This window comes from Mauremys reevesii, linkage group 6 (assembly GCF_016161935.1).
Source record: "Mauremys reevesii isolate NIE-2019 linkage group 6, ASM1616193v1, whole genome shotgun sequence".
Taxonomy (NCBI): Eukaryota; Metazoa; Chordata; order Testudines; family Geoemydidae; genus Mauremys; species Mauremys reevesii.
The window spans coordinates 61,591,085-61,607,000 of NC_052628.1; the positions used below are offsets into that span (position 1 = coordinate 61,591,085).

Sequence of the window (15,916 nt, forward strand, 5' to 3'; positions counted from 1 at the left end):
ACTTCATCTTAAAAAAAAAAAAAAGAGGGTGGGGGAGAAAGGCCATGACATCTTATTTGACATCACAAAGACTTGGTGGCGTAATACATATGACTGGAATATTGGTATAGAAGGGTACAGCTTGCTCAGGAAAGACAGGCAGGGGATAAAGGGAGAAGATGTTGCCTTATATATCAAAAATATATACACTTGGACTGAGATTGAGATGGAAATAGGAAAAAGACATGTTGAAAGTCTCTGGGTAAGGCTAAAAGGGGTAAAAAACAAGGGTGATGTCATGGTAGGGGTCAACTACAGACTATCTAACCAGGAAAAAGAGGTGGATGAGGCTTTTTGTAAACAACTAACAAAATCATGCAAAGCAAATCATGCAAAAGGAGTTGGTAGCAATGGGAACTTCAACTACCCAGACATCTGTCGGGAAAATACCACAGCAGGGCACAGATTATCCAACAAGTTCTTAGAAAGTATTGGAGACAATTTTTTAATTCAGAATAAGCAGCAAAGAATCCTGTGGCACTTTATAGACTAACAGACGTTTTGCAGCATGAGCTTTCGTGTGTCTTCCATCCGACGAAGTGGGTGTTCACCCACGAAAGTTCATGCTGCAAAACGTCTGTTAGTCTATAAGGTGCCACAGGATTCTTTGCTGCTTTTACAGATCCAGACTAACACGGCTACCCCTCTGATACTTATTTCAGAATGTGGAGAAAGCTACTAAGGGGAGAAGCTGTTCTACATTTTATTTTAACAAATAGAGAGGAACTGGTTGAGAATTTTAAGGTAGAAGACAGCTTGGGTGAAAGTGATCATGAAATGATAGAGTTCATGATTCTAAGGAATGGTAGGAGGGAAAACAACACAATAAAGATAATGGATTTCAAGAAGGCAGATGTTAGCAAGCTCAGAGAGAAGATCCCATTGGAAGCAAGTCTAAAGGAAAAAACAGTTCAAAAGAACTGGCAATTTTTCAATGAGACATTGTGAAGGGCACAAGAGCAAACTATCCCACTGTGTAGGAAAGATAGGAAGTATGGCAAGAGACCACTCTGGCTTAACCAGGAGATCTTCAATTATCTGAAACTCAAAAAAGAGTCCTACAAAAAGTTTTTAAAGTCAGATTACAAAGGATTAATATAAACAAGCAACGCAAGCATATGTGGACAAAATTAGAAAGGCCAAGGTACAAAATGAGATTAAACTAGCTAGAGACATAAAAGGTAACAAGAAAACATTCTACAAATACATTAGAAGCAAGAGGAAGACCAAGGACAGATTAGATCTTTTATTAAGTGAGGTGGAGGGGGAACAATAACTGAAAATATGAAAATGGTAGAAGTGCTAAATGACTTTTTTTTGTTTGTTTTCACCAAAAAGTTTAATACCCATTGGATATCTAACTTAATGAATGCCAGTGAAAATGAGATAGGATCGGAGACTAAAATACAGAAAGAACAAGCTAAAAATTACTTAAACAAGTTAGATGTCTTCAAGTCGCCAGGCCCTGAGGAAATATATCCTAAAATACTCAAGGAGCTGACTGAAGAGATATCTGAGCCATTAGCAATTATCTTTGGAAAGTCACGGAAGACGGGAGAGATTCCAGAGGACTGCAAAAGGGCAAATATTATGCCCATCTATAAAAAGGGAAATAAGGCTAACCAGGAGAATTACAGACCAATCCACTTAACTTCAGTACCTGGAAAGATAATGGAGCAGATAATCAATTTGCAGACACCTAGAAGGAAAGAAGGTGATAAGTAACAGTCAGCATGGATTTGTGAAGAACAAATCATGTCAAACCAAACTGATAGGTTTCTTTGACAGGGTAACAAGCCTTGTGGATGGGGGGAAGTGATAGATATGGTATATCTTGACTTTAGTAAGGCTTTTGATACTGTCTTGCATGAGCTTCTCATAAACACAGGGCCGCCCAGAGGGGGCGCAAGTGTGGCAATAAGCCCCGGGCCCCACAGGGGCCCCACAAGCCTTGACCCAGCGGCGTTCCGGGTCTTCGGCGGCATTTCAGCAGCGGGGGGCCCTTCAGTGCTGCCGAAGACGTGGAGCGACTGAAGGGTCCCCTGCCACCGAAATGCCGCTGAAGACCCGGACCGCTGCCAGGAGAGTACAAGCGCCGCAGCTCCCCCACTTTGCCCCAGGCCCCCTGAATCCTCTGGGCAGCCCTTCATAAACAAACTAGGGAAATACTAGGGTGACTGCATAACTGGTTGGAAAACTATTCCCAGAGAGTAGTTATCAGTGGTTCACAGTCATGCTGGAAGGGCATTATGAGGGGGTCCCGCAGGGATCAGTTCTGGATCCTGTTCTGTTCAATATTTTCATCAGTGATGTAGATAATAACATAGAGAGTACACTTATAAAGTTTGAGGATGATACCAAGCTGGGAGGGGTTGCAAGTGATTTGGAGGATAGGATTAAAATTCAAAATGATCTGGAGAAATGGTCTGCAGTAAATAGGATGAAATTCAATAAGGACAAATGCAAAGTACTCCATTTCGGAAGGAACAATCAGTTGCACATATACAAAATGGGAAATGACTGCCTAGGAAGCAGTGCTGTGGAAAGAGATCTGGGGGTCATAGTGGATCACAAGCTAAATATGAGTCAACAGTGTAACACTTTTAGGTGGGCGGGGGGGAAAAGCATCATTTTAGGATGCATTAGCAGGAGTGTAGTAAACAAGACACGAGAAGTAATTCTTCCACTGTACTCCACGCTGATTAGGTCTCTGCTGGAGTATTGTGTCCAGTTCTGGGCACTACATTTCAAGAAAGATTTGGACAAATTGGAGAAAGTCCAGAGAAGAACAAAAAAAAATGATTAAAGGTCTAGAAAACATGACCTATGACTGAAGATTGAAAAAATTGGGTTTCTTTAGTCTGGAGAAGAGAAGTCTGAGAGAGGGACATAACAGTTTTCAAGTACATAAAAGATTGTTAAAAGGAGGAGGGAAAAAATTGTTTTCTTTAACCTTTGAGGATAGGACAAGAAGCAATGGGCTTAAATTGCAGCAAGGATGGTTTAGGTTGGACGTTAGAAAAAAATGTTGTAACTGTCAGGGTTATTAAGCACTGGAATAAACTGCCTAGGGAGGTTGTGGAATCTCTGTCACTGGAGATTTTTAAAAGCAAATTCGATAAACACCTGTCAGGGATAGTCTAGATCAGAGGTGGGAAAACTTTCTGGCCCAAGGGCCACATCTGGATATGGAAATTGTATTGCGGGCCATGAATGCTCATGAAATTGAGGATAGGAGTGCGGGACGGGGTGAGGACTCTGGAGTGGGGCCAGAAAAGAGGAGTTCAGGGTGTGGGAGTAGGGTCTGGACTGGGGGGGGTGCGGGCTCTGGGGTGGGGCTGGAAATGAGGGGTTGGGGGTGCAGGAGAGTGATCTGGGCTGGACTGAGGGGCTCAGAGGGCAGGAGGGGGATCAGGGTTAGGGCAAGAAGTTGGGGCACAGGAGAGGGTCGGGTATAGGCTCCGGGCGGTGCTTACCTCAGGCAGCTCCTGGAAGCAGCGGCATGTCCATCCTCCGCCCCCGTCTCCTATGCGGAGGTGTGGCCAGAGGTCTGTGCGCACTGCCTCGTCCACAGGTGCTGCCCCTGCAGCTTCCATTGGCCACAGTTCCCAGCTAATGGGAGCTGTGGGGGCAGCACTTGGGGCAGGGGCAGCGTGCGGAGGAAGGACATGCTGCTGCTTCCAGGAATTGTGCTGAGCAGGGCAAGAACCCGCTCCCCAGCAGGAGCTCTAGGGCTGGATGTGACCCCCAGGCCATACTTTGCCCACCCCTGGTCTAGATAATACTTAATCCTCCATTCAGTACAGGGGACTGAACTAGAGGACTTCTTGAGGTCCCTTCCAGTCCTATGATTTTATGAATCTCCACCTTGAAAACTGATTTTTAATAGTAGTACAACATTTTAAGTTTGGTATGTATGGGGACTCTTTTAATTATTATGGATCATATAGCCTGCAGAGGACTATTTTACCAGTTAATTGGTTTATAGAGCTTTGAGGTAAATGTTGTTGTTATTTTTCTGCAGGCAACCTTTGATTGCTGGCATGTATCTTATGATGTCTGTGAATACAGTTATACCACCAGGGGAAAAAGGTGAGCAGGAACCCTATAAAGCAATCTATGTAATTTTTATCTTCTGGTGTTCATCTATCTAATATGGAAAATAATTTCACAGAGACTCTCTAAATTGTAAAATCATAGGTGAAAGAGTATTGCTAACTAAAATAAATACTAAAAAATACCTACTCTCTTCTATTTATATTGCTGTTCCATCAGGCTAGGTTCAAAGAGCCTAACAGTATGGTATAGAAGAATAATTATCAATGTAACATAATCTGAAAGTTGTTTTGGATTTTGTTTTTTAAAATTACACAAACAGTAGGCAACTATTAAAGGGTTGTGGGTTTTTTTGTTTTGGGGGGGTTTTTTGGGGCCTAGTTCTTCCACTTAAAGAAACAAACATTTCACTTACCAATAAAAAGTTCACTTCCCGGGCCAAAAATAGGTGACTATTTTTTCTTTTAAAATGTTATACATGCAGGAACATTGCTAATGTCTAAAATTGCAATATTTCACTCTTTATCCTTTTTCTGACTTCATCTGCAACTTACTAAAAAATCGGAAGTTGCTGGGATCTTTCTCTTAATCTGCTACAGCAGGGTCAGCAACCTTTGGCATGCAGCCCATGAGGGTAATACGCTGGCGGGTCACAAGACATTTTGTTTACATTGGACATCCGCAGGCACAGCCCCCCTCAGCTCCCAGTTGCCGGGATATGCTGGCTGCCGCTTCCCGCAGCTCCCATTGGCCAGGAACGGCGAATTTTTACAAATGTGTTGTGGCCCGCCTGCAGATTACCCTGATGGGCCACATGCCAAAGGTTGCCGACCCCTGCGCTACAGATTTCCTTACTTACTAAGAAGTTTATCAAAAATTGGAATTTCTTTCCTTGCAGGAATTTTTGATATTTCAAAATGCTGTTTTTCTCCCAAATTGGGACAAAAAGTTGAAATATTGAAACTTGTTAATGAAACAAAAACTTCCAAAACATTTTGGTTCAGAAATGGGAAAATGTTTCATTGTGGTATTTTCAATCAAAAAAATTTGATATTCCCAAATCAAAATGTTAAGATTCTGTTCATTAAACACACCTAACATGTTTCATTTTGAATCAGTTCAACATTACCTTGCAGTTCCCTGTGGTGGTGTGCTGCCTCACAGGAGTTGTAGCTTGGATGCCTGATTGCCTCTATTGTCTCCTAACCACAACTCCGCTGTGGTAATGCACCACCATATGGAATGCAGTCTAATGTTTAACTGTCACTGAATAAATATTTTAGGTCAGTTCAGCAAACTTTTCAATATTTTTATTTGAGTCAGTCTGAACTGAAGCTAAATTTTTTGATGCGTTTTCAGACAGAAAATAAAATTTAAAAAATCTGCAAAATTGAAACTTTCTCACAGAAAATTTTCATTGTGCAGAAATTGAATTTTCTGTCAAAAAAAAAAAGTCATTCAGATGAAAATTTCCCAATTTCACAGCTCCATTAATAACTTTGAACCTTTTGGTGTTCACCCATTTTAACAGTTCTTTATAGGCTGTTTTACTCTAACCTGCCCAGCAATGGTTGGTTACAGGAGGCCCCTGTAGAAGAGCTGTCTGCCAGGCAACATGTCCCTTGTGCAAACTGGTGCCTTACTTTCTCCTCAGACTCTGGCTCCCAGTCTTCAGGCAGGCTGGAGTCTTTCCCAAAGGAAACCCTCATCCACAAAAGCATAGGATTGTGTGAGAGACTCCAGCACACAGGACCCTAGACACAGCCCCGTTAGTGTCCAGGCCTGAATCTGACACTCTGAAACTGCCTTGTGATTATACATGTGTTTTATACATTAAATACCTTTAAAATGAAACCTGTGTTATCATCTCTCTTTTACTATGTTTAATTTGCCTATCTAAGTTTCCCTGATATGGTTATCTTTTTTGTCTCTTATCTATGTTTTTTTCTGTAGTGTTCAACCTGATCATATATAAGCAAATGTATTGTTCTAAATTGTTGAAGAGCTATTTCCTGTAGCTTCTAGGTTTCAGCCCAGAAGTAAATGCATCTCAGTCGTGCTTGAAGTGATCCATGTGTATAATTTGTACGTCAGTTTCTTTGTGAAAGTATTTGGGAATCATTTTGGGCTAAAGTTCCTATAGAAATGTAAGAGATTATTGTCCACTGCCTTTTAAACCTGAATCTACAGTGCAGATTTTTGTACACTACTTCCAAATGTATACGTTTCAGTGAAGTACTGTAAAAGTCACTTTCCTTGGGTGAATAAGTAGCATTTTTAAAATGTTTTATTGCTGTTTATGTTTTAACAGTGGTTGATGCAGATATTGCCTGCCATTATCAAAAGTATCCAATGCACCTCTTTGCCTATAGAGTTCATACACACCGATTAGGTAAGAGTTCATTACCACTGTAATATCAAGTATTTGCCTCTTTTTTTAAAATTAATATAACTAAAATGCTATCCAACCTTAACTTACAATCTGAGTTAAATATATATCCAAAAATCTTATTACCGCATTATTTAAACTTGAGCAAAAAATTTACATAATTGTTTACAATATTTTTCTTTAATAAATCAGTCTATTAATTTAAGTAATACTTCTTTAATAGAAAAATAACAAATACAAAATATATTGATTTTTCTAAAGTATTATATCTGACATTCATGCAGTGGTAAATGTTTATTGTAGGTAAGGTGGTAAGTGGATACAGAGTGAGAAACGGTCAGTGGACCTTGATTGGTAGACAGAGTCCACAACTTCCACAGGTTAGTTTAATTTTTTCTTGTTTTTAATTATGTTTATTTAAGGCTAAGCAGCAAAGTCTAAATCTGTTTTATGTATTTCTGCTTTAGCTTTGCACGATATAATCTTGTGTTTTTAAAATGTATTCTATTGTGTTCAGACTATAACATGTAATTAACGTTTCTCATCAAATTGAGTTGGAGAGCCACAAAATTATCATACTGTGACAGTCATATTTGCATCATATTTCATTGGTATGTGATTTTGTGCCATCACTACCAAACACTGCTGTGTTTTGCTGCAATATTATGATGCAGACATCACAATGTAGTAGCAAGTAATGTTTTTTATGACACATGATTGCTTTTGGCTATTCTGACACTTGTGCCATTTTTCTTTCCTCATCCCGGGCAGCTGGCAGGAAAGGAAATAGAAACAGTAGAAGAAAATTTCTCCTTTATCTCTTTATTTCTCCACTTGGTTACTTAGAAGGTGGGGAGGGGATCCTAGTTGCTCTCTTTCCTTTCCTATCTCCCTTCTTCACAAAGGAGAACAGCTCCTGCACTGGCAGTCTGCAATCTCAGCACTGCCTTGCATATATCTAGTGATACAGAGAGCAGTCTTGTGAGCAAGATTCATAATTCATTATTTTATATCCTTGACGTATTTTTACCTTTTAAAAACATTGTGAAGTTGTCCCAGAGAGTAAAATAAAACAAACAAAACCAGCAGTTGTTTATTCACCAGTGAGCTAGTGTATAGAGTGTTCAGCAGGTTTTTTGCTAACTAATGTCACCAGCATGATTTGTGCTGAGACACATGTAGTGAGAGCCACCGAGAGAGCTGTGCCACTTAAAGTCGTTTAGTTTTGTTGGGGTTTTATGTTCTGTTCATTTCTTTCACTGAGTCTGATTAGTCATGATAGAATTATGTTAATTGTTCTGTGGATCAGCTTTAAAGGACTTTAATTTCAGATTCATATTATTTTTGTGTGCATCTATTTTAATATAGAGAATGAAATTATTTATATTAGGAAATGATTCACAGATAAAATAAGAATGCAGAGGAAGTCACCTATTGAGAGTGTTCAGTAATCCTAATACACCATTTTCCTTGGTTCTCTTTCAGGCCTTCTATCCTGTGGAACACCTTGTAGACATTAGCTTTGGTGATACTTTAGCAGCTAGGTGTGTTTTCACTGGTGAAGGTAGAACGACGGAGACACACATAGGGTATGTTTTTTATACCTGCTTTTTTCAAAAAACCTCTTTTACCATTGTACTGGTTGTGTAGGCATGCATTCATGTTTTCAGTCCCCTCAAAGGTATCCTAACAAACTTTTTCATTCTGTTGGAATTGTTTGGCTTGCTCCCCAGACTGTTAGGAATATAAACATGGTCAGGAAAAGGCCATTCTGGCCTTCATAATTGCCTGTACTTTGGCTAATAATCCCCCTTCTAAGCACATTGCTCAAATTAAACCATTCAGCCAAATGCCTGATTTAGAAGTCTAAAGGGACTATTTCACAGGAGTATTTTTTCAAAAACTCCAAATAACAGGTATTGTCTGCAGGGGCGGCTCTAGGAATTTGGCCGCCCCAAGGAGGGCGGCACGCCTCAGAGGGTGTGCTGCCGGTCGCCGGTCCTGCGGCTCCAGGGAACCTCTTGCAGACGTGCCTGCGGTGGGCGCGCTGGTCCCGCGGCTCCAGTGGAGCATCTGCAGGCACGTCTGCAGGAGGTCCACCAGAGCCGCGGGACCGACAAACCCTCCGCAGTCATGCCTGCGGGAGGTCCGCTGGTCCCACGGCTCCGGTGGACCTCCCGCAGGCATGACTGCGGAAGGTCCGCCGGAGCCGCCCGCTGCCCTGCCGGCAAAATGCCGCCCCAAGTGCGCGCTTGGCGCGCTGGGGTCTGGAGCCGGCCCTGATTGTCTGTCATTTGATGGCATTGATGGCTCAAGGTAATTTAAGGCCAACATAGCACATGTTTAACTACACCTTACAGATTTTTCTTATCTTTTCTTCCAGGAGTAATTATTACCTAAGTTTATTATTTTGAAATGGGTTGCATTTTGAAATTTTAAGTATCAAAAAGGAAAAATAGTATTGTTGGAGAAAAGAGTCTTTCTTTCATATACAAGCTGCCAGACAAAAATAAAACTCAAATTTTCTTCTGAATCATTTATTATTTATTACTTTTCAATGGTGCTACTCAGCAGGAGATAATGCCAGAGCTCTAAATTGTCCATTTTACTATGTATATATTTTTATTTTTAAAATAGACACATTAGTCTCTCATGTGAGGATCCATTTTTTAAAAATGTTAATTCTTGCTTCACCCTGTGAGATATAATAGGAAAAGAGATATGCAGAGGTTGAGTCTTCCACTTCTGGTGTTAGATACTGCAGCTGTTTAAGGGGCCAATCCTGTAATGTGCTGAGCACCCTCAAGTCCCTTGACTTCAGCACAGATTTTGGTGTTCAGCACTTGATAGTCATATTTCTTTAGTTAAAGTACTTGTGTGGGTAACAGCAACTGAAGGAGAAATGAGAGGGAATATGTTTGAAAACTGGTTTTTATAAAGCTCACAAAATTAATATATATTCAAATGTAAGATACAAACTGAAACGTGGTTTAAAAAAAGAAATGTAAAACTTCCACAATGGATAAACTGTACCCCACTATAGAATAATCTTAAGACTATATTGAACAATAATATAGTTTTTAATGGTAGTAAGAGCATAACTTGTCTAGGGAAGATTTTTTTTGTATGTGCTATATATCCTTTCAATGATTAAGAGTAATATGTATCTCATGCTAATTTCTGCTAATTCCTTTAGTTTAGGCATTGGAATTACCTCTCTCTCAGTATATATCTGTCCACCCAGATATTATAGCCATACTGTAGAAATTTACAAATCCATTGTTATTGCATATGAAAATTTAAACCAGTAAATCGAAATATTATTCAGTTCAAGAGAATGTTTGTATAGTTCTTGCACATAAAAGCTAGAAATAAATATTGGGAACAGATGTGCCCTGACACTAATGCTAAATGTTTAATATAAAAAAAAACTTAAAAATTCATTATGTGGTTTGTACTTGACATCCACTAAACAAAAAAAATGCACATTAAGCAGTTACACAGAAGACAGAAACATTTTGTGGAAGTGTACAAAGATACAGTGGTAAGAAGAAATTACCGCCAAGTATTAAAAATCCTAGATGAGAATCACACAATTAAATCCACAATTAACATTGCTGAGTATTACACTGGATATCTGGGAAGTTACTACTAACACAATTAAACAACTGTAAAGAATGAATGGATTACATATCTTACTTAAAAACAAATGAAAACGTTGTAAAACTGAAAATAATCCCCTGGACTATTTTAATAACAAGTCTTTGAGCTACACATATTATTTCCTGGAAAATGGATAAGGAGCAGTATCTTTATTTCTATTGTTCCTCTACTGAGCTTTAAAAATCATTTAACAAGGAAATATGTATAAAAATAATTGCAGCTCATATTTGTCAGTAAATGCCAATGGTTGATTGAGCTATCTAATGTTTATAGATGCTTTTAAGGCCAAAAGAGACCATTATGATCATCTAATCTGACCTCCTGCATAACACAAGCCATAGAACCTCACACAGCAATTCCTGCATCAAGCCCACAACTTCTGTTTGAGGTACAGCTGAGCAGTCCTTGTTTAAATCTTGGAAAACAAGGCCCTGATTCTGCAGTTGCCCTGTCCCCATGCACAGTGAATTGTCTAGTCAAGGCCTAAAAGGTTCATCTTGTTTTGTTTAATTGTGTTTCTTTGTGCAAAGGATAATAATTCTAAATCTGCATTGATTCCTAAAAGAAACAATTTAATCTTGGTTTAATCAAATTTTGGCCTATCCACGCTGGACTGTATTTGTTAGATAACCCGAATGCCGCTTGAGCTAGTTCATTTACTGTTTCTCCTCTGACTTCAGTTGCTTTTACCATTAACTTATTTTTTCTCTGTCATACAAAAGCCTACGTTAAAAGAATGTTACAGTTGCACAGTCAAATACTCAAATGTTAGGAAGTGCAAATAATATGTTATCAAGTAATTAAAGACTCTATCATAATTGTTATGTACAGGTTGCCGAAATAAAGTTGCATGGCCAATTTCCTGACTTTTGAATCTTGACTTTATCATCTTAACATTCTTGTTATAACTACTTCACTAAGTTGTTAAAAAAGCTAGCTGAAAAAACAGAAATTCCATCACATGGAACCGTATTGGCTCATCAGCAGAGTTAGAACCTTTTTAAAGATTCAGAGATTCCAAGGCCAGAAGGGACCATTGTGATCATTTAGTCTGACCTCCTGTGTAACACAGGCCATAGAACTTGCCCAAAATAATTCCTTCCACATATTTATTTAGAAAAACATCATATCTTGATTTACAAATTGTCAGTGATGGAGAATCCAATGGTTAATTGCTCTGTTTTTAAAATGTATGACTTAGTCTCAGTCTGAATTGTCTAGCTTCAAACATCCGCCCAATGGATCATGTTATACCTTTCTCTGTTAGTAGAAGAGCCCATGGTTAAATATTTGATCTCCATGAAGGGGAGCCGAGTGAGGTGGTTGGGTTTCAGAGCCTGAGCTTCACCCCAAGTCTGAATGTCTAAACAGCTATTTTTAGTGTGGTATCATGAGCCCAAGTCTGTAGACCCCCGGGCTCTGAAGGTCACTGCTGTGGGGCTTGCCATGTAGACGTATCTCTAGAGGCTGATACTATAAGGCACATTTTCTAATGTTTTAATAATTCTCATGGCTCTTCTTTGAACCTCTTCAATTTATCAACATCCTTCATGAACTGTGGGCACCAGAACTTGATACAATATTCCAGCAGTGGTAGCACCCGTGCCAAATATTGAGGTAAAATAACTTCTCTACTCCTACTCAAGATTCTCTTGTTTATGCATCCCAGGATCGCACTAGCTCTTTTGGCCACAGTTTGACACTGGGAGTTCATGTTCAGCTAATTATCCACCCAAACCCCCAAATCTTTTTCACAGTCACCGCTTCCCAGAATCAAGTCCCCCATCATACAAGTAGGGCCAATATTTTTTGGTCCTAGATGTTTACAGTTAGCCATATTAAAATGCATATTGTTTGCTTGTGTCCAGTTTACTAAGGGATCAACATCACTCTGTATCAGTGCCCTGTTCTCTTCATTATTTACCACTGCTCCAGTGTTTGTGACATCTGCCAACCTTCAGTAATTATTTTATTTCAGGTCATTAATAAAAATGTTAAATAGCATACGGCCAGGCCAACAAAACACAACTGTTTGATGATGATTCCCCATTTGATCTGCATTAATTACCCTCCTTTAATTCTTTATTAAGCTACTCTGTTATCTTGTCCCAGGACTGATATCAGGTGGCTAGGCCTTAGATACATAGCACAGACCTCTCCCACTTGAGTTAATAGAGTAGCAGTAGGAGACTGTCATCCCCTGTGTGGGCTAGCAACTAGAGGAAGATGTGGGTACACATTTGAAACACAGTGGGTTTCAAAGCTCTTTGCTGATGGTAAAGCATGTTGACTCATGAGTCCTGTGTTCTGAGGGCTGGGTGTTTCACTAGTTAGACTCTGGTTTCGTCCAATCTGTCCTTGTCTCAGTCTCATCTCCTTGTCCCAGTCCCAATATCTTTCCCTGACACCTCTCCAGACCCAATTCCTCATTCCTCTGCATTCGAGTAAGACTACATTCTTCTTTTCCTTGCTGCCTGAGCACCAACAGGGAGAGCGATCGCAGAAACTGTTGACCTGTTTTTAGCTGAAATTTTCCAGAATAATTCAGCCTGAGGCATGCTACAGTTAGTTTGACAAAATTATAAGCAATTGAAAGCTTAAAATGGCAAGTGTCAGCTAACTTTAACTATAATAATTGCTTCCTATGCCTCCTATAAAATATATATATAAAAATTCATACACACTTTAAAAAAATAATTCAATAGGAATTTTCTCTCTAAAATTCAGATTTTGTCCCCTAGGTCTTGAATCTTTCAACTGTATAAAAATTTCTTGTTGATATGCATTCAGTCTCTTTCATATCAGTGAAAATTTTCATTGTGTCCTCTCTTATCCAGCTGCATGAAACTTTACTCATAAAAGATTCTTCAGATATGGTCATACTATTGTGTTATATTTCACCTCTTTAAAGTCAATAAAGACTTAGCTGTGCTAGACTGTTCATGCAATGTTGTTGTAGCCGTGTCAATTTCAGGATATTAGATAAGGTGGGTGAGGTATGTACTTTATACTTCATCGTGAATAGTCCCTTAGAATATGTGCTAACTAGTTATGCTAAACCGTCTGTTCAGTCTTGCATTTAGCTGTGACACTCTTAATACGTTTTCCCAGACCTGAAGAAGAGCTCTGTGTAATTAAGAAGTTTGTCTCTTTCAGCAGCAGAAGTTAGTCCAATAAAAGATATTACTTCACGCATCTTGTCTCACTGTTCATGGCTGCGCACGATATTCCATCTGGCATCTAACAAATTTCTTGTTCGGTATCAACTCTGATTTATTATTCTATTCCTCTGCTAATACATGCTAGTATCTTCTTTGATTTTTTTAACTGCTGCCATGCAACAGAATGATGGTTTTAATGATTTTTCTACAATAACCTCTAAAATCTCTTTCTTAATCAATGTGCTGGATTATTGTCCTGTTTATCGCACTTTTTTTCAGTTTGGTTCCTTTCTCCTGTGTTATTTACTTTATATCTGAGTAAATAAAACTGAATTTGTCATCTTTTGCCCCATTTAAATTATTTAGAATCTAGTGGCTTTTTTCCCTTTAAATGTTGTACCGCCCATTCCTCTGCAAAGTGCAAATTTCTTGGTCTTGTTTTTTAATGTTTATGTTGAAATATATAAAGAAAAGATCTTCTGGTCTGGAGATGACCTAATATGAAAGCATGGAAAATATTCTTTACCTTGTACCTGAATTTGTAATCTTATTCCATGATTCTTTATCTTAACTGTTAATAATGAGTGCTGAATTTGCCAAAAAAATCCAAGTAGGCACTCCCCTTAGATGTATAATTAATCTGAATGTAAAAGTAAATACTCTTATGTAGACTTCTGTTACATGTGGCAGAGAAACTTAAATTTTATCAAAGAAACAAGTTTTCCTATTCCTTTTCTATTGACTCCTTAATCAATATTTATTCAAATGTAGACACAAAAGTGCCTGCCCATAGCTCAAGGAAATTTTTAAAGAATTTGAAATACACACAACCAGAGGAATAAGAAGTCATACCCCCAACATATTAACTCCTGCACATCATCTTCCTTTATGAATTGAAACCCACCCAGTTTCCTCATGAAATCCCTCAATCTGCCCCTTCAACAACTGTCTGTGACAATAGATGGGTCTTGTTGCACATGCCAAAGATCTGTCCATGCGGGGTCTGACAGACCAGATTCAAGGTTAATTTGGGGCCCCTGATTATGAAATTGACTGCACGTGGTGACAGGGTAGTTGCAATTTCCAAGATTTATTGGGGTGAGGTACCGGATACCCCTTCAAAAATTCGCTGACATCAGTTACTTCTGTAAGCTTGAGTTCCTCTGCTGTTCTTAACTGTCACAATATCACAGTGGTAGAGAGTTGTACTTTTTGAGGTAGCTTGGTCCCAAAGTATGCAAAGATGCATAGATCAAGATCTTCAGTTTTTAAACTGTATCTGGAAACCAACAGGCAGTCCTTGCAACTGTCACTTGAACTATCACTACCAACTATCACTCAAAGAACTATGGTGATAGGCATTATCAAGCTTCTTATACCATGCCTATCACCAGAGTTCTTCAAGTGATAGTCCAGATCATATTCCACAGCTGGTGATTGCACATCCTGTATGCATGCATCAGAGAATCTTCTAATTAGTAATGCCTGTGGGGAGGTACCCTTCATTCCCTTGTGTACTCAGGATGGGTATAAAGGGCAGAGCCACCCCCTGCCAACATCCTCAAGTCCTCCTTACTGCCATGGAGCAGCTCTGTTCAGAGAAACTTACCTCTTTTAGTGTTAGCTAGTCAGTCTTTGCGGGGCTGTCAAGACTACCGTCCGCCAACGAGACTGATACCACCTTTGGTTCCCCATGGGAGACCATAAGTCATCTTGAAGCACTGCCCCTCATGTGAAGTCTGTCACATGATGTATCTCATCTGCCTCAGCAAGAGGCGTGTTCTGGACTGGTGAATGATCTGCAGGTCCTTTTTGAAGCAGACTCAGAGTTTGAGGGAGTCTCATCTGAAGACATTCCTTCTCAAGTAGTCCATGCATCCAGGTTTCCCTAGGTTTCCAGCCTGTTAGGGATCAGAGGTATTTGAGGTCTGCACTTGAGGCATTTTTAGAACGATCCAAAAGTGCCTCCCAAATCAGCCTCGGTACTGAGAAAACACCAGGATCAGCTGGACGCCAAGCAGAAGTCCTCAGGAGAAAAGAGGCACAGAACACCTTCCCCGTGCTCAGACATTAAACCTCATAAGACAACTAGGTTGTCAGATATCAAAGGTCCCTCAAAGCTGAGGAAAAGCTCTCCCTGAGCACTGGGATGAGCACTAGCTGAGGTGACCCAGACAGGTATCGCCGAGCACTGTCTGAGCCATACTGGAATCATGGTACCAGGCCCAACTCCACCTCACAAGGCGCCGACAATAGCGCAAGCAAGACTGCAGCCTCAGTCCACCTCAGTGGCTCAGGAGTTAGGGCCTCCCCCCATGCACGTGGGGAAGTCTCCTGGCCCCTTCAGAAATGCAAGCACCGTATGTCAATTCCACAGTCCAGTTTCGTGGGCCTGGTGTTGCCTGCAGGAAGATCTCTCTGCCCCTTGGAACTGATACCATTGGTGCTGCCAATGCCAGGGAGGACTCTCCCACTCTCGGAGGAGTGCTACCTGTCACCCTCGGCCCATATTTATTCACAGCCAAATCCACATGTTCACACCAGGGAAGGGAGCCCAGCCTCTAAAGCATTATGATCCCAGTATCAATCTATACCAGTATTGCGGCAG

General features: G+C 40.0%; 1 protein-coding gene across 13 annotated transcripts in view; it reads left to right on the plus strand.

Annotated features, from left to right (window-relative positions):
* Positions 1-15,916, plus strand: part of PAM (peptidylglycine alpha-amidating monooxygenase) — a 209,872-nt gene that overhangs the window by 136,861 nt on the left and 57,095 nt on the right. For 12 of the 13 annotated variants that reach the window (XR_005600194.1, XM_039543593.1, XM_039543598.1 and 9 more), the window contains 4 exons: positions 4,064-4,131; positions 6,407-6,487; positions 6,788-6,864; positions 7,970-8,073. Coding sequence is in view for 12 of the 13 variants with exons in the window: in XM_039543593.1 (XP_039399527.1) it covers positions 4,064-4,131; positions 6,407-6,487; positions 6,788-6,864; positions 7,970-8,073 (330 nt within the window). In the remaining variant the exon portion in view is untranslated. Of the gene's footprint in view, positions 1-103; positions 242-4,063; positions 4,132-6,406; positions 6,488-6,787; positions 6,865-7,969; positions 8,074-15,916 lie in introns of those variants that run through there. The other variant, XM_039543602.1, reaches the window with a different exon arrangement.